General features: G+C 46.7%; 1 protein-coding gene across 3 annotated transcripts in view; it reads left to right on the forward strand.

Annotated features, from left to right (window-relative positions):
• The first annotated feature begins 713 nt into the window (after positions 1–713).
• DCAF12 (DDB1 and CUL4 associated factor 12) overlaps positions 714–25,040 on the forward strand; it is a 29,883-nt gene continuing 5,556 nt past the window's right edge. Inside the window, exons 1-5 of one of the 3 annotated variants that reach the window (XM_058672947.1) lie at positions 714–740; positions 3,277–3,531; positions 16,767–16,973; positions 17,715–17,775; positions 22,423–22,616. In XM_058672947.1, the coding sequence (XP_058528930.1) occupies positions 729–740; positions 3,277–3,531; positions 16,767–16,973; positions 17,715–17,775; positions 22,423–22,616 (729 nt within the window). In that variant the 5' untranslated portion in view covers positions 714–728. Of the gene's footprint in view, positions 741–1,404; positions 1,513–1,889; positions 2,252–3,276; positions 3,532–16,766; positions 16,974–17,714; positions 17,776–22,422; positions 22,617–25,040 lie in introns of those variants that run through there. The other 2 variants (XM_058672946.1, XM_004581041.3) reach the window with 2 other exon arrangements.

Consider the following 25,040-nt stretch of genomic DNA (forward strand, 5'->3'; position numbering starts at 1 on the left):
AACAAAAAAGGTGGGGCCAGTGTTGTAACTCAACCGGCTCATCTTCCCCCTGCAAGTGCCAGCATCCCTTAGGGGATCCTGTTTATGTTCCAGCTGCTCCACTTCCCATCCAGCTCTCTGCTTAAAGTCTGGGAAGGTAGTGGAGGATGACCCAGGTCCTTGAGCTACAGCACACACATGAGAGACCCAGAAGAGACTCCTGGCTTTGTATCAGCTCAGCTTTGGCCACTGTAACCATTTGAGGAGTGTACCAGCATATGGAAGATCTTTTTCTGTGTCTCTTCCAATAACTCTTTCAAGTAAAATAAATATCTTTTTTAAAAATGCCATTCTTGTTATTCACTAAAACTTTATTATCACTTCTTTGTGTGTGTGTGACTATGAACTTTTAAACTTCCAAATGTGTCTTATCTCTGTTCTCACAGAAATGCGGAGCTCTGCTTTTAGAGAGTGTTCCTGGAATGTCAAGGTAAAGTACACCACTTCTGGAAACTAGTCTGCAGCAATGCACAGCAGACCATCTGTCTTCAAGCTCAGCCCAGCCGCAGCCTGGAGGTTCTCAAAGGATTCCAGACACTAGACCAATGGGATCTTCAAGAGCATTGTGAGGCAAGACAGAACCAGAACAGACTCATAAAAGGAAAGTGACCCGATCCTGACCCGCTCACTGTGTGCCTGCTGCTCAAATGACAGGCCTGGCCAAGTAAGATGGGGATGCCTTTCCCAGGATGGCATTATGGGTTAGTGACAGTGGTGACTTGGGATGGTGGAGGATCCTGTCTGAATCTAGCCTTTGGTTTGGAGAACACATCCAAATCTCCTTATAGGTAGAACTTGAGATGGACCAACAGTGCTTTCTGGGGTTATGAGGCCTGAAGGCTGAAGGGACCATCAGCAAACCAGACACCAAAACAGCTTCTGCTTCAAGGCCTCCTCCTCCAAGGGTTCCTTTGCCTCAGCAAACTGGAAGGTTGTCACTCAAATTCCCTCAGGATCTTCTGGAAATGGAGGCAAGGGTGATCTTGGAGGGGGAAAAAAAGCCGTTTTTTCGGTGCCCAACGCCAGCCCCAACTGGAACGAGAAACCAAACAGCGGCCACTCTTTTCTGTGATTTAGATTTTCGCCCAAACGCCCCTGCCCCCACTGGAGACTCAACCTGGGATCTCAAAGGCAGGCAGTGACCAAGGACAGGACAGCGCGAGGGCTATTTCACAAAGCACAAAAGACTGGCTTTGACGGCAAGTCATGGGACTATAAAGGGACCCGAGAGGCAGTCGCGACCCGCCCGGGGAAAGAGGGTCAGGCGGCGGGGGTGGCGGGGAAGAGGACCGCAGCGGCGGGAGATGTAGGACACAGCGCTTTAACTGAGGGAAGAGGACAGCCTGGGCGGGTGGTGTCTAGCGGTGAGCAAGTCTGATCATGCGCCCTGACTTTCAAGCCAGACTCCTCCCCCTCGAGGGGCTGAGCAGGTGTCTGCCTCCTAGTCTGTCCAGCATTTGGCGCCAGGGCACGGTTTGTGATTGGCTCGGGGAAACGTACGGGGTTACATGGGAGGTAACTACAGGCTTTGGTCGGGTGAATGTGGAGGTGGGAGGGATTTCTATTCTAGCACGAGCTGGGCAGCCTCACTTCCTAGTGCCCCGCGAATAAGACGGGCTAGGCTCCTGAGTGGGGCGGCCCGAGGCCTGATTTCGCAAGCCCCTGCTCGACCCCCTCCATCAGCGGTCAAAGAATGTTCGCTAGAGCCAGGAACTCTACTCCAAGCTCTAAGTCCCGCCCCCCTCGTCCCGCGCCGGTGTCTCCGTAGCGACGCGACGCTGAGTGCGCCTGCGCAGAGGTGACGCCGCGCGGCCGAAGGGGAGGGGGTGTTTTGGTTCTAGTCGCTCGCCGTCCTTTCCAGACTAGGTCGTCGGAAAGCTTTCTGGTTCCGGCTTCCCTTTCCCGTTCACTTCGCCCGGCTTCCCTGATCTTTTTCCCCCTTCTTTCCTTCCCTTCAGTCCGGCTTTTTTGTTTTGTTTTGTTTTGACTACTGCTGCCCCGGGTTCTGGGCCATATTCCGGGCCGGACGCACTGAGCTGCGCGGCCCCGGGGGCCCGGTCTATGAGCCGCCGTCCTGCTCCCCCTCGCTTCCGCCGCCCCATGTGGCTGCGGGGCCGCGGCGGCGCTGCCCACTATGGCCCGGAAAGCAGTTAGCAGGAAGCGGAAAGCGCCTGCCTCACCCGGAGCTGGGAGCGACGCGCAGGGTCCGCAGGTGAGGGCTGTGAGGCCGAAGCTGAGGTCTGCAGGCCTGGGCGACAGCAGTGGAGGACCCAGGGCTGTAGGCAGGTGGGGCAGGGGTGGCGCCTGGGCCTTTGGAGCTAGCCAGGCCTTGGGGTGCCCCCCAGGAGTTGCTTGGGTGGATGGGGGGTGGCGGTGACCAGCTAGGCAGGATGAGGGAAGAGCAGGAGAAGGAGGCCAGGGGGCACTCAGAAGTGGGGCCTGCTTCCGCGGGAGGCCTTGCAGCCAGGAGAAGGAGTGGTTTAGAATCTTCAGGGAAGAGCAAAACGGAATTCGAGGGGGACTCGGGAGCACAAAACGAACGTCGCAGAGTGTACCGAGAGGGGCCGTGCAGCGTCGTTCAGAGGTCCCCGGGGGCGTGGGCATGGTTGCGCCCCTCGGCGAGGAAGAAATCCCCCACTGTGGTTAGTAAGCTGGGCCTGTTAGCACTGGGACCCTGCAGTGCAAACAGCAGTTTCCAGGCATAATCCTCATACCCACCCCCTTTGGAGAGGAAGTCTTCCTGGGTTATGTGTTTGTGATTCCCACCCTACTGGTATTGCATTTTTTCGAATTTTGCAACTAGCTGGAGCCCAGTCAAGGTGACCAGAGGAAGAGGAGGCGCAGCCATTGATTGTGGGGCCCTTGGAGGACCGTGACTCCCCCACCCCCTTGGCCCCCTGAGCTGCAGGAGGGTATTAGACCTGGACACACAGGAAGGGGCTGGGTGGAGGTGATGTACCAAGGATATGGAAAGAGGAATCTTAAAAAAGAACTAGTCAGTGCGTCCTGTTCTTTTTCTGTTCCCGTGTGCGTATCTCTCAGCCCTTGCTGTTCCCCATACGTCGATTTGACTGTGAACAGCAGCAGCTTTGCAGGTGTTGGGAGAGTTGAACTGTGATCTCTGTTGGATGTGCATCCTGCAGGATTTGTTCTTGGTGACAGAACTTAGTACAGTGGGAGTGCTGGTTCTGAAGGTAGTCATAGCAGAGGCCTGATTTCTGATGTTGCCTTCTGCAGTTTGGCTGGGACCACTCGCTTCACAAAAGGAAGAGACTCCCCCCAGTGAAGAGATCCTTAGTCTGCTATCTGAAGAACCGAGAAGTCAGGCTGCAGAACGAAACCAGCTACTCTCGGGTGTTGTATGGGTATGCGGCACAGCAGCTGCCTGGTCTGCTGAAGGAGAAAGAGTTTCACCTTGGGACCCTGAATAAAGTGTTTGCATCGCAATGGTTGAATCACAGGCAAGTGGTATGCGGCACAAAATGCAACACGGTGAGTGTCCAGGGTGGCTGAGCTCCCCCTAGGTCATGCCTGTTTGGCCCCGTGTGCTCCACTGTCTGAATGTTTTCCAGATGAGTTTCTTAGGGGAGGGAATTGCCTGGTTTCTTTCCATTCCCTCTTTGTTGATGACCTCTGTCTTTCTCCATTCCTTTTCTCACTTATTTATTTCACTTTTTAAAAAATGAAATGTAAATCATCAATAAGAAAGCTTCCAGAGACATCTTCCATCTGTTGGTTCACTCCCCAGATGGCTGCAGAAGCCTGGGCTGGGCCATGCAGAAACTGTCATCCGGGTCTCTCAGATGGGTGGCCAAGGCCCAAGCACTTGCTAAGCCTTCCTCTGCTGCCTTCCAGGCCTGTTAGCAAGGAAATGGATAGGAAGAAGGGGAGCCAGAACTGGAACTGGCCACATGATACGGAATGCTGGCATCGCAAGTGACAGTTTAACCCATTCTACCACAATGCCTGTTGCTAGTGTATTTTCTGGTATTCTTTGGAGTATATTTATTTACTTACTTTTAAGATATGTTTTTATTGGAAAGGCATATTTACAGAGAAAAGGGAAGACGGAAAGATCTTCCATGTGCCAATTCACTCCCCAAATGGCTGCAACAGCCGGAGCTGAGTCAATCTAAAGCCAGGAGCTTCTTCTGGGTCTCCCCGTCTGGGTGCAGCGTCCCAAGGCTTTGGGCCATCTTCCAGTGCTTTCCCGAGCCATAAGCAGGGAACTGAATGGGAAGTGGAGCAGCCAGGACATGAACTGGCGTCCATATGGGATCCTCACGCATGCAAGGTGAGGACTTAGCCGCTGGGCCATTGCACTGGCCCTGGATGAGTGTGTTTAGTTCCTTTGTCCTGGAAGAATCTTCTTGAGATTTTGGGGGTTTTGTGTAGGGAGGAGGAAAGGCTTCACCGTTTGCATGCTTTTACTTCAGTCCTCAAAAGACTTAAGGGAATAGTCATGCTGAGAACATCGTTCAGGATATATGATAGTGAAAGCCTAAATGTTACCTGTCAGCACAAGGACATAGAAGTATGTGGAAGTGTTTAAGATAGTACTTGACTGGAGATAGGAATAATACTTCTTTTAATGGAAGAGAATCATGTATATATATATATGATTGATTTGTTTTTGCACCCAGAGCAGTAGCCTAGTGGCTAAAGTCCTTGCCTTGTACATGTCGGGGTCCCATATGGGCGCCGGTTCTAATCCCGGCAGCTCCACTTGCCATCTAGCTCCCTGCTTGTGGCCTGGGAAAGCAGTCAAGGACAGCCCAATGCTTTGGGAACCTGCACCTGTGAAAGTTAATAACTCTTTAAAAAGAGAAAGAAAAAAAAAAAAGACAGACATAAACCAGTTCCTGTACGCAAAGTAAGGAATGTACATCTGATGATAAAATTCAGGATATTAGCATTTGTTCTTTGGAGAATAACCCGAAAAGGAATCAGAAGAGAAGGAAATTAAGTGATCTGAAGAGGAGAATGTTTATGACAGTGACATGAAAAGTTATAAATAAATGAGAGGGGCAAGTTTTAATCAGTATGTGCTGTACTCAGCATGGCCATGGGCAAGGGTGAAAGTAAGATAACGAACATGGTTGGTACAGTAGAGCGGAGACAGCATAACATCATTTTACACTATAAAGCCAGCTGCAAAAAGGCAGGACTTTGAGGTAGGAAATGGTTAGACCCAGCTGATTCCTCCATTTGCACCTCTCACTGTTATGAATGCCCAAGAAATGTCATGGTGGCTGAATAAATTGACGATGGACAGAAACACTTCTTGGACTGAGTGAACAAAAAGTTGCTCTAGATACAGAGATGGGGAATCTTTGTTCTACCTCGAGCTTTTTGGATATTAATATCATCTGAGCCATGCAAAATTATTGACTTAAAAATTAGCCAGCTATTGATTTTGCAGACCGTTTGTGACCCATGGGCCAGACGTTCTCCACTCTTACTTTTGATCAAAAAAATCTCAGATATTAGGAGAATTGCTTGTTAAAGACAATACACAAAAATTCAAAACAGGTTTAAGGAAGGAAATAAAACCCTGGTGGTTGCGGTCAAGCTTTCATTTCCTCTTCTGTTGAATGTTGCTTGTCTTACACAGAAGCCTTTCAAAACCAAATGATAGCCAGCTTCTACAAAACTTCCTTGTCTCCATCTCTCAGGCTGCCCACTCATGGTCTAAAAGAATTGTTATAGGTGTTACTTGGAAAATTTTAAGGTCTTCGTTTTGTGAGTATTCGTGCCACTCCCCACACATGGATCATGGCAGCTTCTTGAATTTACTGATGCTGTTTTGAAGGCAGACATGTTAATTAATTTTTTTAAGGTTAATTTATTTGAAACAGAGAGAGAGAGAGAGAGCTTCATCTCCTGGTTTGTTCCCCAGATGGCCACAGTCTCCTCCAAGGGTCAGCCTTGGGCCAGACTGAAACCAGGAGCCAGGAACTTCATCCAAGTCTCCCATACTGATGTCAGGGGCTCAGATCTTTGAGCCATCTGTTTTTCCGGCCATTGGCAGGGAGTTCTATCAGAAATGGGGCAGCTGAGAAACAAGCTAGGGCCCATAGGGGATGCTGGTGTTTCAGGCTTTACCTGCTATGCCATGGTGCTAGTCCTGAAATCTGCTCTTACTACCTACCTCTTTCTGTCTTACTGCATCTTTACGACCTCATGTGTTTGGAGGTAGGGGAGCAATTCTCTTTTCTCTTTATAGTTAATGTTTGTTTTTTCGTTGTTTAGCTTTCAGAACCTAGTTGGGAACCAGGAACACCTCTGTTCTGAACTCTGACATTTGGCAGCTTATTCTCTTCTTTATTGCCTTTGTTTTTGCTTTGTTAACATGGAGTGATGTCTAGTGAAAAATGTCATTTATGAGCAATATTGAGAATCCAGTATGACAGAATCTTTTAGTTGGTCATTTTAATTTGAAAAGCATATTGACAGATATAGATGTTGTTAACTGCTCACATTGTGATAGTAGCCATGTGTGGGTCAGGCTAAAGCCAGGATCCCGAACTCCATCCGGTTGCCCATGTGGATGCCAGGGAATTGAGAGTGCTTGAGCTAATTATTTATTGCTTCATCAATGGAGAGCTTGATTGGAAACCAGGATTCAAACTGGCAGTCTGATACAGGAAGCTGGCATTCTTACCTTTTTTTTGGCTGTGTGTGAAGATTTATTATTATTTTACTGCAAAGGCAGATTTACAAAAAGTTCTTATATCTGCTAGTCAATCCTCAAATGGCTGCAATGCTCAGAGCTGAGCCATTGCAAAGCCAGGAGCTTCCTCTGGGTCTCCTATATGCGTACAGGGTCACAAAGTTTTATTTTTTATTTTTTTATTAAGATTTATTTTTATTGGAAAGGCAGAGATACAGAGAGAAAGATTTTCCATCTGTTGGTTCACTGCCCAATCACCTGCAAAGGCCCAGAGCTGAGCCGATCAGAAGTCAGAACCAGGAGCTTCTTCCCAGTCTCCCACATGGATGCAGGGTCCCAAGGCTTTAGGCATAGGACTGGACTGCTTTCCCAAGCCACAGGCATGGAGCTGGATGGGAAGTGGAGCAGCTGGGGTTAGAACTGGTGCCCATATGGGATCCTGGCACGTGTAAAGCAAGGACATTAGCCAGTAGGCTACCAGGCTGGGACCTGGTTCCAAAGTTTTAGGCCATCATCCTAGCACTTGCAAGAGGAGATTTAGCCAATGGTGCCATCATGCTAGGCCCAAGAAGTTGGCAATTCTTTTTTTTTTTTTTTTTTTTTTTTTAAGATTTAATTATTTTTATTGGAAAGTCAGTTTAACAGAGAGGAGAAGAGACAAAAAGATTTTCCATCCACTGGTTTATTCTGCAAGTGGCTGTAACGGTGATCCAAAGGCAGGAGCCAGGAGCTGCTTCCAGGTCTTTCACACAGGTCCAGGGTCCCAAGGCGTTGGCCTATTCTCAACTGCTCTCCCAGGACACAAGCAGGGAGCTGGAAGGGAAGTAAAACAGGATATGAACCGGCACCCATATCGGATCACAGCAGTTGCAAGGCAAGGACTGGAGCCACTAGGATACCACGCCAGGCTAGGAAGCTGGCATTCTAAGAGGTGACTTAGCCTGTTTCCCCGTTTAACATGAGCTTTTGATGTCTAGAAGAGAAATGAAAGGATCAAATCTTGGAAACACTTGTATGTCAAGCATTTTAAAAGATTTCAAAATTAAAAATTTCAAAAGATTTTATCTTTTAAGGAGACAGTGGCCAGGGGAAGTAGTAAAGCATCTTGGGGATGGCATTGTGGTGCAGTATGTTAAGTCACTATATTATCATCAGCATCCCGATTAGAGTACCAGTTCTAGTCCTAACTACCTTGCTTTCAATCCCACTCCAGGCAGAAGAAGATGGCCCAAGTACTTGAGCTGCTACCACCTATGTTGGAAGACCATGATGATTTTTTGGTTCTTGACTTGGGCCTGGACAGAACTGGCTCTTGGGGCCATTTGGGAAATGAACCAGCAAATGGATAATCTCTCTGTCTGACTCTTCCCTCTGTTGCTCTTCCTTTCAAATAATTCTAAAAATTGCATCTTTTTTTTTTTTTTTTTTTAAGATTTTTATTATTATTGGAAAGCCGGATATACAGGGAGGAGGAGAGACAGAGAGGAAGATCTTCCATCCGATGTTTCACTCCCCAAGTGAGCCGCAACGGGCCGGTGCGCGCCAATCCGATGCCGGGACCAGGAGCCTCTTCCGGGTCTCCCACGCGGGTGCAGGGTCCCAAAACTTTGGGCCGTCCTCGACTGCTTTCCCAGGCCACAAGCAGTAGAGCTGCCGGGATTAGAACCGGCGCCCATATGGGACCCCCGGGCTTTCTTTTTTTTTTTTTTTTAAGATTTATTTTATTTTTATTACAAAGTCAGATATACTGAGAGGAGGAGAGACAGAGAGGAAGTGGAGCTGCCGGGATTAGAACCAGCGGCCATATGGGATCAAGGCGAGGACCTTAGCCACTAGGCCACGCTGCTAGGCCATTAGACCCCCGGGCTTTCAAGGCGAGGACTTTAGCCGCTAGGCCACACCGCCGGGCCCAAAAATTGCATCTTAAAGGTAGAGCCTATGGTTGACGGCGGGCTCAGATTTAATGTTATGAAAGACTTAAGTAAAAATTGATACTGATGTAATTTATTTATTTATTTTAACGTATATTCACTTTGACTGGAAAGACAAATACACAAAGAGGAGGAGAGACAGAAAGATCCTTTGTCCAATGGTTCACTCCCCAAGTGGCTGCAACAATCAGAGCTGAACCCACCAATCTGAACCCAGGAGCTTCCTCCAGGTCTCCCACACGGGTGTAGGGTCCCAAGGCTTTGTGCCATCCTCGAGTGCTTTCCCAGGCCATAAGCAGGGAGCTGGATGGGAAGTGGGGCTGCTGGGATTAGAAGTGGCGCCCATATGGGCTCCCAACACGTTCAAGGCAAGGACTTTAGGTGCTAGGCTACTGCTCCGGACCCAATACTGATGTCTTGAACCTGAATAACTGGAAGAGATTTGAACAAAAAAAATTTAATTTTTTGTCTCCCAGAAGTAGTTGTAATTTGGGAGAGAGTAAGGATTGAATTTAGTAGTTTGGGGGTCATATGTAGAAGGGATTACTATAATTGTTGCTTGGGAGAGAGAAGGAGAGAGTGAAGAAGTCTGTCTTGACCTCTATAAATCTTCCGTAAAATTCTAAAACTGCTATAATATGTGTATTTTCTGGGCAGTTTTAAGATGTATTTTTGGGGGCCATGCACAGTGGCCTAAGCAGCTAAAGTCTCGCCTTGAACATACCGGGATCCCAAATGGGTGCTGGTTCTAATGGGCTCCATTCTCTCCAGCTCCCCGCTTGTGGCCTGGGAGAGCAGTTGAGGATGGCTCAAAGCCTTGGGACCCTGCACCCGTGTGGAAGGTCTGGAGGAAGCTCTTGGGTTCAGATTGGTTGGCTCAGCTCTGATTGTTGCAGCCACTTGGGGAGTGAACCATTGGATGGAGGATCTTCCTCTTTGTATATCTGACTTTACAATAAAAATGGATAAATCTTTTATTATTATTATTATTATTATTTTATTGGAAAGTCAGTTTTACAGGAAAAGGGATCTTTATCCACTGGTTCATTTCCCAAGTGGCTGCAATTGTCAGAGCTGAGCTGATCTGAAACCAGGAGCTTTTTCCAGGTCTCCCACACTTGTGCAGTGTCCCAAGGCTTTGGACCATCCTCAGCTGCTTTCCCATGTCACAAGCAGGGAGCTGGGTGGGAAGTGGAGCAGCCAGGACACGAACTGGCGACCATATGGTGTCCCGTTGCGTTCATGACGAGGACTTCAACCAGTAGACTACCATGCGAAGCGTATACTGGGCAGTTTTGTGGGAGGAATAGTTTGGGAAGTAATTCTTAATTTTCATCAAATTTTGAAAATGGATACTGTGAGCCAGGAGATGGTTATGAGTTACTGCTTTTGAGGGATTTGCCTGCATCTCATACTCGAGTTCCTCGTTGGTACCTAACTCCTGCTTCTGACTTCAGATTCCTACTAATGTAGATCCTAGGAGAGAGAAGGTTTTGCCTGAGTCATTTGCTTGTTACAACTCAAGCACGTGGGAGACCTAGATTGTGTTCCCAACTCCCAGCTTCAGTCTCGGCTGTTAGGGGTTTTTGAGGAGTGAAGCAGTTGGGAGTTTTCTGCATATCTATCAAATAAAAAATTAAATAATCACTGATACAGAGGCTAAGAGCTTTAGGGAGTGCCTGCCTTTATGGCACAGGAAAAACGGGAATGGGATTAGCAGAGAGCTCAGGAAAGCAAAGACTACAGGGAGCAATTTTAAAAGAGGGGAATGTTGGGCCCGGCATGGTAGCCAGCAGCTAAAGTCCTTGCCTTGCATGCACTGGGATCCCATATGGATGCCAGTTCGTATCCCAATAGCCCTGCTTCCCATCCAGCTCCCTGCTTCTGGCCTGGGATAGCAGTCGAGGACAGCCCACATGGGAGCACCCACGTGGGAGACCCAGAAGAAGGTCCAAGCTCCTGGTTTTGGATCAGCTGGTCTCCGGCCATTGCGGCGTTTGGGGAGTGAATCAACACATGAAAGATCTTCCTCTCTGTCTCTGCTCTGTGTATATTTGACTTTCCAATAAAAATAAATCACTAAAAAAAAAAAAAAGGAAAGCAAGATGGAGGGGGGGTTGGAGACCTGCATTGTGGCACAGCAAGATAGCCACCCATTTGCAACACTAGTATCATGTAAAAATGTCAGTTTACAGTCCAGTGCAGTGGCTCAGTTAGCTAAGCATCCTCCTTAAAGCACCGGCATCCCATATGTGTGCCGGCTCCTGTCCTGGCTGCTGCACTTGCCATCCAGTTCCCTGTTTATGGCCGAGCAAGGCAGTGGAGAATAGTCTAAATCCTTGGGATTGTGCACCCAGAAGAAGCTTCTGCCTCAGAACAGCCTAGTTCTTGGGGTTGCGGCCCTTTTGGGGATGAACCAGTGGATGGGAGATCTCTGTCAATCTGCCTTTCTGGGGAAAAAAAAAAACTATTCAAGAAGGCTAGTTCACACCCTGGGCCTTCTATCTGATCCATCTTCCTGCTGCTTCTGGGAAGGCAGTGGAGGTTGGTTCCTGCCACCCACATGGAAGATCATGTTCGTGGCTTTTGGCTTTGGTCTGGCCCAGCCTAGCCTGTTGCAGCTTTGAGGAGTGAACTAGCATGTTTGCCTGTCTCTCTGCCTTTTAGCTCTTGGGCGATTTTTGTATACATTTGAGAATCACTGACTTGAAACTATTCTGAGGAACAATACATTTACTTTTGCCACCTTGTTGAAATGATAAGTTGTTTGCCTCATTGTAAACCACAAAGGGCCCAGGTGGACCTGAGTTAGTGGATCTGAAAGTTTCTTTACAGGTACTTCAGCTGATGTTTGTTCAGCAGCCAGCAGAGTGTAATGATGTCTTGAGCATTTTGGGGGAAGCTCTTAACAGTTGCTTTCCTGATTTGCGTATTGATTTCCTTCATCAGTCATGAAGTAAGGGCAGAGAGCTGCCAGTTTCCTTTATTTTTAGATCGGAACTAAGCTTAAGCTCCTACTTTTTGAACTTTCTGGTCTGTCACATTTATACTAAAAGATTTGAATAAGTCATTTTAATTTATGTATTTGTGTTCCTTGGTGGGTTGTGTGTCAGTTTTGTGTCATTTGTCAAGCCAGGTATTTTCTGTTTGTTTGTTTAAGATCTATTTTTTATTTTAAAGGCAGATTTCCAGAGAAGAAGACACAGAAAGGAAGATCTTCCATCCACTGGTTCACTCCCCAAGGGACTGGAATGACCAGAGGCGATTCAATCCAAAACCAGGAGCTTCTTCCAGGTCTCCCACACGGGTACAGGATCCCAAGGCTTTAGGTCGTCCTCGACTGCTTTCCTAGGCCACAAGCAGGGAGCTGGATGTGAAGTGGAGGACCTGGGACACAAACTGGTGCTTACATAGGATGCCCAGCACTTGCAGGTAGAGAATTAACCACTGAGCCATAGCATAGGCTCCTTGGTGGTTTTTTAATGTCTGTTTTTATCTACTTAAGAGAAGAGTAAGATGAGGCCAGTGTAGTAGCCTAATGGCTAAATCCTCCCCTTGCATGAGCTGGGATCCCATATGGGTACCAGTTTGTGTCCCAGCTGCTATTTAACTTCTGATCCAGCTCCCTGCTTTTGGCCTGGGAAAGCAGTGGAGGACGGCCCAAAGCTTTGGAAGCTGCACCCATGTGGGAGACCCGGAAGAAGCTCCTGGCTTCAGATTGGCTCAGCCATGCCTATTGTAGCCATTTGCAGGCGAGAACCAGCAGACAGAAGATCTTTCTCTTTGTCTATCCTTTGTTAGGGCTGGAACTGATACTCTAATGTATAGTTTGCTCATTCAAAGTAATGGCTTAACCTGCTATGTATGCCACAGTATTCGCCGGTGGGACCTGTTTGTCTAAATTATAACAGTGAATTATGATAAATCAAATGTACATGTTATTGTGTAGACATTAACATAATTATGAAGATTATGGCAGATGCATTTACCGTAATTGGACATTTACATGTATGGAAACATCACATGGTACCTCTTGAGTGTGTCTTAATATGTCAGTGAAAAATGAAAAAGTTTAATTTTATTTCTACAAAAGGCCTATAAAGATATTTTCCACCAACTTATTCACTCCTCAAATGCCTACAACAGCAGGGGCTAAGCTATTAGCAGGAAGCTGAATCATAGGTGGAGGCAGGGTGATCTGAGAGAGGGCAAAAACATCCCAAGTGGCAACCTAACTGGTTTTTGTTTTGTTTTGCTTGAAAGATTTATTGTTATTTTTTTGTTGGACCGTCAGATATAGAGAGAGGAAGATTTTCTATCCACTGAATCACTCCCTAAGCGGCCTCAATAGCTAGAACTGAGCCAATCAGGAGCCAGGAGCTTCTAGATCTCCCACACTAGTGCAGGGTCCCAAAACTGACAGAAAGCTTGTGAGGTTTCTCCTGCCTTTTTTCCTAAAGCCACCTTTATCTTTGTGGGTATTCATTTACAGGCATCTATGGGCACATCTGCGCATGCACAGATGTGCTTACTCGCCCTGTGTCTGAGCCACTGCTTCAGCGTTCTTTCCTCTGTCTTGGAGTGTAGCTGCAGGGAGCATGCAGCTGCAGCTTACCTGGCCCTTTGAGCTAGTTTCTAACAAGGATTGCAGGAAGTTAATGCAGAGCAGTCCTGCTCTGGAAGACACCAACTGGTGCTGCATGAAACCTGGATGACCCCTTGTCAGAGCACGTGACTGATTTCTTTAGCCCCTCTTCCACATCCCTGTCTCTCCCCATTCAGAGGCAGGGAGATTGTCCTGCGCACAGTGTCTTGTCAGTCCTTGTCTAGGACCAGGAAGGTTTGGGCCTAACTGATTGATTTCTAGAGCCCCTGGCTGTCTCAGCCATTTGGGGAATGAATCAGTTAATGGAAGATTTTTTCCCTCTTGATCTGTCAGTCTCTTTCTGTCTCCTTCTATCATTCTGCCTTTCAACAAAATCTATTTTTTTCTTTTTTCTTTTTTAATTGTATTTTATTTATATTTAGATAATATAAATTTATATATTTATATTTATATTTATTTTTGACAATCTTTACATAGTTAATTCGGGTAAAAAGGTTCAAGGGTTTTAGGAAAGTGGGTAAGACTATTATTTCCATATTGTTTCCTTCATGTTTAAAGGGGGAAGGCCCACCCAGTTTTCCACCCACCCCAGGTCCCGGATGTAGGGCATGCTCCGAGGTTCTTAAGTGGTTTTGATGGTTCACCAGTTATGAATCGCTGCCTATCTTGCCACTCCAAGTACGATGAGGTCTTTGAAGAATCCACTGACTGACATAGTCCATCATAGAGTCTCAGTTTGCCCAGTATTTCGCTGCCAAATAATAGCTGAGATGGTTGATTGACCTGTTCTGTCTTCTGTCTTTTCTTGGTTAGGGTTCTGAGTCCAACATTTCGATTGGGGAGATCTCCAAAGAAACTTTGAGGTGTTCCCAGACCAGCTTCTTGTATGTACTAGCAAGTACAGGGCCCAGCACAGTCCATTGCCCCAATCAGCTGGTGGTTGCAATTGCTGGGTTGTTTCTGTTTTCAGCCCCGACTTCCACTGGAACCAGTGGGTGTTGCAGTCCAGCGTGGTTCTGCCCAGCACATACTCGGCCCTCGCATAAACTATTGGGAGCTGCAGCCTAGTTGGAGTGACCCACAATAACCCCAACCAGGCCTGCCCGCTACCCTGGTTTGCCAGTATGTGTAGCAGTAGTCCAGTCTGTCCCGCACCCCATTTGGCTCTCATACATGTCAATGGGTATTAAAGCTTAGTTCCATCTGACCAGATCCACTATGCAGCCCACACAGATGCTGTTGGGTGTCTGTCTAGCCACCCTAGCCCCTGTCCTAGTTTTCGTGCCATCCCGTGGGAGTGGTAACCCAAGAGGGAAGAGCCCACTGTTTCCCTCCCAGGCCTCTCCCACTCCCGGATTATGCACTCTTCAGGTGGTTCTGTGGTTTGACTTGACAGAATTAGCCTCTAGTACCAGCTTCTGCCAGCTGATGCTGCGGCTAAGCCCAAACAACCCTTACCCACTCTAATTTTGTTTGCACCAGTAGGAATAATCAGCCCAGCCTGGCTTTTCCCTGATCTAGTCCACATGAGGCCCACAGGTGTTGTAACCCTGCTTAGTCTGGTCTGTGCCCCATCCCAGCTCCCACTCTCCAGTGGGAGTAGCTGTCCAACAGGGGAACCCCCCTTATTCCCCTGCCGGCTCCGCTCCCTCCCTTCCTGGTTCTCATGTGTGCTGGTTGGGCACTGTGGTCAGATCTGGTACAAGCAATCTCACCTTGGCATTCTATATTGTGCACTGGTTTTTATCGTGACCAAACCTGGCTCAACCCACACTGTTCTGGTGCTCGGATTTGCCAGTGAATGATGTGAACTGCAAAATCAATTTTTTTTTAAAAAGATGATTAGTTAAAAGTTGGAGGAGGGCCCAGCACGATAGTGTTATGGCTAAAGTCCTCGCCTGAACGTGCCGGGATCCCATATGGGCGCCGGTTCTAATCTCAGCAGACCTGCTTCCCATCCAGCTCCCTGCTTGTGGCCTGGGAATGCCGTTGAGGACGACCCAAAGCTTTGGGACCCTGTACCCACGTGGGAGACCAGGAAGAGGCTCCTGGCTCCTGGCTTCAGATTGCCTGAGATCTAGCTGTTGCAGTCACTTGGGAAATGAATCATCAGATGGAAGATCTTCCGCTCTGTCTCTCCTCCCCTCTGTATATCAGCCTTTCCAATAGAAGTAAATAAATCTTTATTAAAAAAAAAGTTTGATGAGGGACAGATCTTGTACCTGCTGGTTCATTCCACAAACTACCACACTGGATGGAAGATCTTTCTATCTCTTCTTCTCTCTGTAAAATCTGATCTGCCTATTGAATACAAATGGAAGAAATCTTTTTAAAAACACTAATTTATTTGAGGCCTAACGCAGTGGCCTAGCAGCTAAAGTCCTCGCCTTGAACACACCGCCGGGATCTCATATGGGCACTGGTTCTAATTCCTGCAGCCCCGCTTCCCATCCAGCTCCCTGCTTTTGGCCTGGGAAGGCAGTCAAGGATGACCCAAGGGTTCCTGCACCGGCTTGGGATACCCAGAAAGAAGTTCCTGGCTACTGACTTCAGATCAGCTCAGCACCGGCTGCTGCGGTCACTTGGGGAGTGAATCATCAGATGAAAGATTTTCCTCTCTGTCTCTCCTTCATATATATATATATATATATATATATATATATATATATATATATATATATATAAAATCTGACTTTGCAATAAAATAAATAATTTTTAAAAAGCATTTATTTATTTGAAAAGTAAGCACACAACTTGCTAATCCTCTGTAATCATCAGCATCCCATGTGGGTGCTGGTTCATATCCCAGCTGCTCCACTTCCCATCCAACCCTTGCTTATAGTCTAAGAAAGCAGTGGAAGACGGCCAACAACCTTGAGACCATGTGCTGTGTCTGCATGGAGGACCCAGAAGAGGGTCCTGGCTCTTGGTTTAAGATCACCTCAGGTGTGGCCATTGCAGCCACTTAAGGAGTGAACCAGCAGATGAAAGATTTCTCTGTAAAATCTGCCTTTCCAATAAAAATAAGTAAATCTATAATTTAAAAAATTTTTTTTTTTTTTATTTTAAAGGCAAAGCTACAGAGAGGGGAAGAAAGAGATAAGATGGAGATCCTCCATCTGCTGGTTCATTCTCCAAGTGGCAGCAAAGTCAGGGTTGAACCAGGCCAAAGCCAGGAACCAGGAGCTTCATCTGGGTGTCCTATGTGGGTACAGGATCCCAAGGCTTTGGGCCATCCTCTTTGGTTTCCCAGGCCACAAGCAGGGAGCTGGATGGGAAGTGGGACTGCCAGGACACGTTCTGGCACCCATATGGGATCCTGGCACATGCAAGGAGAGGATTTAGCTACTAGGCTATCACTCCATGCCCTAAATAATATAAAATGGTAATTCCCAGGCCTTAGCCTGTACTAGCATTAATTATATGTTTGGTCACTGAGCAGTTAGATGTTTGTGCCAAATGTCATCCACGTTATATGGAAACTATATTCAATTTCTGTGTGCCTTTTCTCTTACAGTTATTTGTCGTGGATGTCCAGACAAGCCAGATCACCAAGATACCCATTCTGAAAGACCGGGAGCCTGGAGTCATGACCCAGCAGAGCTGTGGTATCCATGCCATCGAGCTGAATCCCTCTAGAACATTGTTAGCCACTGGAGGAGACAACCCCAACAGTCTTGCCATCTATCGCCTGCCTACACTGGATCCTGTGTGTGTGGGGGATGTAAGTTTGTATATATTTGACAAAGCAGTCAATAGCCTACTCTGGGGCCAACAGCAGTGTGTTTCTGTTGGAATCAAGTGTCTGCATACCTTCTGCTGCCCAGAGTTAGCAAAGTTTGCAAAATCATTCATCCAGCGATTATTTATTAAGTCATCTGTGGCCAGGCATTGCTTCAGACACCAGAGACACAGCAGTAAAGGAAACAGATTAAGTCCTTGCCTCTTGTAGCCTGTGTTCTCATGGACTGTGACATGTAAGCTAATATGCAAACTATATAAACCAATAAACACTTCCCTCTTCCCCAGTACCCTGTTGGTGTGAATGAAGAATGAAGGAATAGAGAGAGTGAAGTGGAGGATCTTCAGAGAAAACCTCATTGATGACATTTGAGCAGGGAGTCAAGGAAAGTGACAGTACAAGCTATGTAGACGTGTAAAGGAGGCAAAAACAGGGAACTCCTAAAGACCTCCCAAGGTGAAGGCTAGAGCTGTGTCTCCTGGACGTATTCATCACCCACGGCAAATCTGCTCATTCCAGCCTTGAGCTTCAGACAGAACATAAAGATGATAGGATCATGTCCTGTAGGTTGAGATTAGCATTCTAGGTTGTAATTTTTACAAAGGTATCTTCAGTCAGGATTAAATACTTTCTATAAAAAAAAAATTGTACACTTTCTAGTATATAGCCCATATTTCATTAATTCCTTATTTTTCCTTCCTGTACCTGTCACTTCTCTCCCAGGACGGACACAAGGATTGGATCTTTTCCATCGCATGGATCAGTGATACTATGGCGGTGTCTGGTAAATTTGTGTTTTTATAGGGAGCTTTTGGTGTGGCAGGTGGGAGGGTTAGAATTTGAAAGCGGATAACCGTACAATAGGAAATAACTCAGTAAGTTGAGAGATCCATTGGTCATGCATCAGGAGACCTTTTTTCCAATATTGATTCTTTCTGTCATGTACTATGTACCTTTTTTTTTTCTTCCAGCTGTGTTCCTAAATGAAAGGTAACTGACATACTCCCTTGTTTCCTTGTTTCTGCTCTGCCCTGTTCCAGAAAACATCTGGAGGAACATGTTGGCCACAATGTTTTTATAGAATTTCACTGAATTAATGGTTGTGAAAGTTTTTCAGAAGAGTTATGTTCTCTGAAATATTAGGAGCAATTATTTTCTATACAACTGTAAACCATGAAATTTATCAATACAAATTCTAAAAAAAAAATTGTGTGAGGATTTCTAGTATAATGATTAGAACAAACATTAACATTTAAAAAAAAAAAAAAAAAACAGATTAATGTGTGTAGAGAAACTAACCTAGACAAATGTAACCCGTAGCAGTCTAGAAAGTCGGCTCACATTGCCTGGCAGATTTGCTGGGAACCCATATATAAAAATTTATTCCAGAGGACCACCAAAGATACTTTCTTTTGGATTGTTGGCAAAGCAGTAGAGAGCAGTCAAAAGGGAAGTTGGGTCTAATTAAGAAACAGTCAAAATTGAGATTGCCTAGAGGTATTCAGGAGCTTCTGATCTCCCCAAGGAATGAGAGCCCCTTGAAGGGTGAGGGTTGAGTCTCTCCTCTTTCTCAGGACTGTGCCTCTGAGCAATGGCACTGAAAATTTTATTGTTTCGAGACATGTGTTCAACTTTATTGAGGAGCCTTCTTTCTCTTCTGGATACCCTGCTAGTGTCCTGTGTTGGGCTGAGAATTCCATGTCTGCATTTTCTGAACAGTCAAGCTGGTGTTAAAATACTGGTGGTGGCATAGGCTAGCCCTCTGTCCTCTGGCACCAACATCCTATATATGGCAGCTGGTTTGTGTCCCAGCTGCTCCATTTCTGATCCAGCTCTATGCCTAAGGCCTGGGAAAGTAGTGGAGGATGGCCCGACTCCTTGGGATCCTGCACCCACATGGGAGACCCAGAGGAGGCTCCTGGCTCCCAGCTTTGTATCAGTTCAATTCTGGCCATTGCAGCAATTTTGGGAATGTACTAGCAGATGGAAGATCTTTTTTTCTCTATCCAATTCTGTAAAAGTCTGCCTGTCAATCTTTTTAAATTTTTCTAAAGACTTGTTTTTATTGGAAAGGCAGATTTATAGAGAGAAGGAGAAACAGAGAGAAAGAGCATCCATTCATCTGCTGATTCACTCCCCAAGCGACCGCAACAGCCAGAGCTGAGCCTGTCTGAAGCCAGGTGCCAAAGGCTGCTTCTGGTGCGGGGTCCCAAGGCTTTGGGTCCTCCACTGCTTTTCCAGGCCACAAGCAGGGAGCTGAATGGAAAGTGCAGCAACTGAGACGAACCAGTGCCCATATGTGATCCCAGCACATGCAAAGTGAGGATTTAGCCACTGAGCCATTGCACCGGACCCAAAATGAAATGGATCTTTAAGAAGATAAAATATTGGCTCTGATAGTAGTGACATGAACATGAATCCTGATCTGACCATTAGTTAGACAGTGACTTTAGGAAAGTTACTTAAGCTTTTTGAGACTTGGTTTCCTCACCTGCCACATGGAAAATGATTGTACGTGCTATAAATTAATGAGATGATAGTGGCTGCCAGGGTAGAACTGCTTAGTTGTTGCAGCCTTTGCAAACTTGGTGTCTCCCTTGCAAGACTCATCCCTCTCTGGCACTGACCTCTGTTGGTGAAGGCTTCCATTGCCAACCAGCTGCTCAGCCAAAGAACAGAGACTCATCTAGGCTCTTATTACTGAGCTGTGTTACTATCTCCTGAAGTATCTGTTTTGTTTTTAAAGACTTACTTTAGTTTTATTTGCAAGGCAGTTAGAGACAGGGAGAGAGAAAGATCTTCACTCCCCAAATAGCCACAACAGCCTGAGCTAGTTCTCTCTGAAGCAAGGAGCCAGGAGCTTCTTTCGCATCTTCCACGTGAGTGACAGGACCAAAATTTTTGGGCCATCTTCTACTGCCTTCCTGTGCCACTAACAGGGAGCTGTGTTGGAAGTGGAGCAACCAGGATTCATCTGGCTCCCTTATGGAATGCCAGTGCCAAAAGCAGACTTAACATGGTATGCCACAGCACTGGCCCCCAAGTATCTCTTGAATCCAGCAGTTTGCTTTTTGTTTTTCTCAAGTGCTCATTATTTGTATCTTGAATTATCTGCATATCCTTTAAATAACAACTCTTCTTAGTTTAACACTTGGGGCTAGACTTGGCACAAGTTAAGCCAGTGCCTGTCATGTCGGCATCCCATATAAGGGGCAGTTTGGGTTCAGGCTGTTTTCCTTGTAATTCAGCTCCCTTTCACCCTCATGGGAGACCTGGATGTAGTTCCTGGCTCCTGACTTCATTCAGCCTGTCCCATGCCTGACCTTTGGGACCATTTGGGGAATGAACTAATGAATGGGAGGGGAGAAGTGTGTGTATGTGGGTTGTTTCTTCACTGTTATGTTTATTTACTTGAAAGAAAAAGCTAGATCTTCCATCTGCTGGTTTACTCCCTAAATGGCCACAATAGCTGGAGCTGGGCCAGTCCAGAGCTAGGAACTTCTCCCAGGTCTCTCACATGAGTGCGGGATCCAAGGACTTGGTCATCTTCCTCTGCCTTTCCAGGCACATTATTAAGGAGCTGAATCAGAAGCAGAGCAGCTGGGACTTGAACTGGCGCCTGTATGGGATGCAGCATTGCAGGCAAGCAGCCTTACTCAGTATGCCACATGCCAGCCTCAAGAAAGAAGTATAGATTTAAAAAAAAAAAAAAAGAAGTGTTGGACCTAGTGCCTCAGATACCTTCATCTTACATCCCAGTACCCTGGTTCAGTACCAGCTTCTGTTCCTGACTCCCACCGTGTTTTAATACCGATGCTGGAAGGTGGAAGTGAAAGCTCAAGGAATTGGGTTACTGTCTTCCGCTTTGGGGATCAGCCAAGCCCCAGGCATTTGGGACATGAGCCAGTGGTAGAGGGTACTCTCTCTCTCTCTCTTTTTCTTTTTTTTTTTTTTTTTTTTTTTTTGAGTACTCTAATTGTCATATAAGTTTTATAAAAGGTGAGGTCACCACCAGTATTCTAACTCATTCAAATCAAAGTTCAGATTGGAGAAATCCAATTGGCTGTGTGTGCATGCCATGTGTCCTAAGCATTTGGCCTGGATAGTTATTGAACCTTATCAAACTGTACAAAATTCTATTTTTTTAAGAATCCACCAACCGGGCCCTATGCAGTGGCCTAGCAGCTTAAGCCCTCGCCTTGAAAGTGCTCTGGGATCCCATATGGATGCCAGTTCTAATCCCGGCAGCTCCACTTCCCATCCAGCTCCCTGCTTGTGGCTAGGAAGGCAGTTGAGGACGGCCCAAAGCCTTGGGACCCTGCACCCATGTGGGAGACCAAGAAGAGCTCCTGGCTTCGGATTGGTGCAGCACTGGCCGTGGCGGTCACTTGGGGAGTGAATCATTGGACGGAAGATCTTCCTCTCTGTCTCTCCTCCTCTCTGTATATCTGACTTTGCAATAAAAATAAATAAATCTTAAAAAAAAAAAAAAAATGCACCATCTATGTTAAGCTTAAAAGTATTTTAACTCCTAGAGCTTAGTTGAGTTGTCCTCTTAGTGTGGCTATTAAAATGTCCACTGCTGGGCCTGGTGCAGTCGCCTAGTTGCTAAAGTCCTTGCCTTGCATCCACAGGGATACCATATGGGCACTAGTTCATAGCCCAGTTGCTCCACTTCTCTTTCAGCTCCCTGCTTGTGGCCTGGGAAAGCAGTTCAGCATGGCCCAAGGTCTTGGGACCCTGCACCTACATGGGAGAGTCAGAGGAAGTTCCCTGCTCCTGGCTTCAGATTGGTGCACAATGGCCTTTGTGGCCGCTTAGAGTGTAAATCGACAGACAGAAGATCTTCCTCTCGGTCTCTCCTTCTCTCTGTATATCTGACTTTCCACTAAAAATAAAATAAATCTTTTTTAAATAAAGGAAATAATGGATCCAGCACAGCAGCCGAGTGGCTAAGTCCTCGCCTTGCACACGCCGGGATTCCATATGGGTGCCAGTTCTAATCCCAGTACCCCAACTTCCCATCCAGCTCCATGCTTGTGGCCTGGGAAAGCAGTGGAGGATGGCCCAAAGCCTTGAGATCCTGCACCCACATGGGAGACCCAAAAGAGGCTCCTGGCTTCAGATCAGCACAGCTCTGGTAGTTGCGGCCGTTTGGGGAGTGAATCAACGGACAGAAGGTCTTCCTCTCTGTCTTTCTTCCTCTCTGTATATCTGACTTTATGATGAAAATATAATAAATCTTTTAAAAATAAATAAATCTTGTTTTTTTTAATTGCCCACTGCTGTGTTTGGAGTGGGCCACCTTAGCAAGCTTTACCACATGGGAGGAAGATTTATAGGCAGCCAGACAAAGCAAGGCCAGCCTGACCAACGAGGGATTGTCCCATGGAGGGTCAAATGTCTCTAACATGTGTGCTCTCATCTTCAGGCTCACGCGATGGTTCTATGGGACTCTGGGAGGTGACAGATGAAGTATTGACCAAAAGTGATGCAAGGCACAATATGTCACAGGTCCCTGTGTATTCCCATATCACTCACAAGGCCTTAAAGGACATCCCCAAGGAAGACACAAACCCTGACAACTGCAAGGTCCGGGCTCTGGCCTTCAACGATAAGAACAAGGTATGAACTCAACAAGAGAGCCCTGAAGCCTTCTCGTGGCTTATTTCTGCAGACACACACACCCCTATTTTTCCCCAAAGCAGTGTTTCCACCATAGCTTGTCATAAGCCCACAGACCAGGCTGAGGGGTGCAGCTAAGGAATTATAATTAAGAGCAGACAAGCTCTACCTTGGGTTGGTGTCTGCAGTATTTGTCAGGGTGGTCTATGCGTGTGGATCAGCCTCACAGTTTCCCCAGGGAACCCCTGATTTGACTATCTCATTTGCATGTGTCTTAACAGGTGCGGTATTTGGAACACAATTTTCATACTTTCCTCTAAAAACAATCACCTTTTCTCCTCTTTGTATGTGGTTTCCCCTCCCCCCCAAGGTTTATTTCTTTTTATTTGAAGGGCAGAGACAACCAGAGACAGATCATTCATTTGCTGGTTCACTCCCCAAATGTCCATAGCCACTGGAGCTGGGCCAATCTGAAGCCAGGAGCCAAGAATTCCCTCTGGGTCTTCAACATGGGTACAGGGTCCAAAGGACTCGGGCCATCCTCTACTTTCTCCCTGGGCACTTACATAGCATTGGATTGGAAGTGGTACAACCAGGATTTGAACTGGCCCTCCCTGACATCCCCAACCCCCCACCTTTTTTTTTTTTTTTTTTTTTTTTTAAGAATCCTTTTATTGCAAAGTCAGATATACAGAGAGGAGGAGAGACAGAGAGAAAGATCTTCCGTCCAATGATTCACTCCCCAAGTGACCACAACGGCCGGTGCTGCACCGATCCAAAACCAGGAGCCAGGGGCTTCTTCCGGGTCTCCCACATGGGTGCAGGGTCCCAAGGCTTTGGGCCATCCTCGACTGCTTTCCCAGGCCACAAGCAGGGAGCTGGATGGGAAGTGGAGCTGCCGGGATTAGAACAGGCGCCCTTATGGGATCCCAGAGCATTCAAGGCAAGGACTTTAGCTGCTAGGCCACTGCGCCAGGCACCCCAACACCTTTTTTTAAAACTTATTATCTTCTTGCTACTGCCACCAGGTCTTGCCTAATCATGGAATCAGATCTTATCCAATATAGGTTTTCAGTGGCATATTGGGATACAAAAGCAGAAGGAAAGAATAAGCCTCCAAAATCTGAAGCAGGAGTTGCACAGTGGGTAATATTCCACCTGAAAGTGCCAGCATCCCATGTGGGCACCCGTTCATGTCTCAGCTGCCCCACTTGCCATCCAGCTTGCTCCCTGCCTATGTCCTGGGAAAGCGCATAGGATGGCTTAAGTCTTTTGGCTGCTACACCCACACTGGGAAACCTAAAATTCCTGGCTCCTAGCTTTGGATTGGCTCAACTCTGGCTCTTGTAGCTATGTGGGAAGTGAACTAGCAGATGAAAAATCTCTCTGTCTCTGTCTCTCCTCTATAAACTTGCCTTTCCAATCTATTTTTTTTTTTTTTTAAGATTTTATTTATTTTTTTTGGAAAGTCAGATATATAGAGAGGAAGATCTTCCATACGATGGTTCACTCCCTAAGTGGCCACAACAGCTGGAGCTGAGCCAGCCCAAAGCCGGGAGCCAGAATCTTCCTCTAGGTCTCCCACGCGGGTGCAGGGTCTCAAGGCTTTGGGCCGTCCTCCACTGCTTTCCCAGGCCACAAGCATGGAGCTGGATGGGAAGTGGGGCTGTTGGAATTAGAACAGGCACCCATATGGTATCCCAGCGCATTCAAGGCGAGGACTTTAACCACTATGCTATCGCACCGGGCCCTCCAATCTTTAAAAAAGGAAAAGAAAACAAAATTGAAGCAGACCCTAATTTGAAGGATAGTTCTCTTAGCCCCTATCTTCCATCATCCTTTTGGCCTGCGGTAGATTTCTCTCTCCTAGAATAGACCCTTCACTCATTTGTGGAAGCTCCCATATTGCAACTTAGTGAAACTACTTCACATATGTGCTCCGTTCTAGACGTCTAACAGGGTGACATGAAAATGATTGATTAATTGATTAGTGAGCACTTTCTGCGACATGGGTAGATGTGCTGCACCAACCACCTAGACTTGCTGCTAGAGTTCTATCAAGCAGCAGCCTTGCCTTGGTTATTGTATAGCTGCTCAAGCTGCTGCTTGGGGTGCCTATGTCTCCTGTCAAGTCCCAGTCAGCCACCCTCCCTCCCATCCAGCCCCTGCATGACAGGAGATGGTGCTGCACATGTTTGGGTTTGTGTTGCCCACATGGGATACCCAAATGGAGTTTCTGGCCCCTGGCTTTGGTCTGGCCCACTGCTAACTCTTGAAGGCAGTGAACCAGTAAAATAAGGATCTCTTTCTGTCACTCAGCCTTTCAGTTTAAACTTAAAAAAAAAAAAAAAAAGGCAGCCTTTAGTTAATGTACTGTCCACCTAGAATCATTGAAATGGTGAGCTAATAATTAGCGGCACTCCT

This window comes from Ochotona princeps, chromosome 14 (genome assembly GCF_030435755.1).
Source record: "Ochotona princeps isolate mOchPri1 chromosome 14, mOchPri1.hap1, whole genome shotgun sequence".
NCBI lineage: Eukaryota > Metazoa > Chordata > Mammalia > Lagomorpha > Ochotonidae > Ochotona > Ochotona princeps.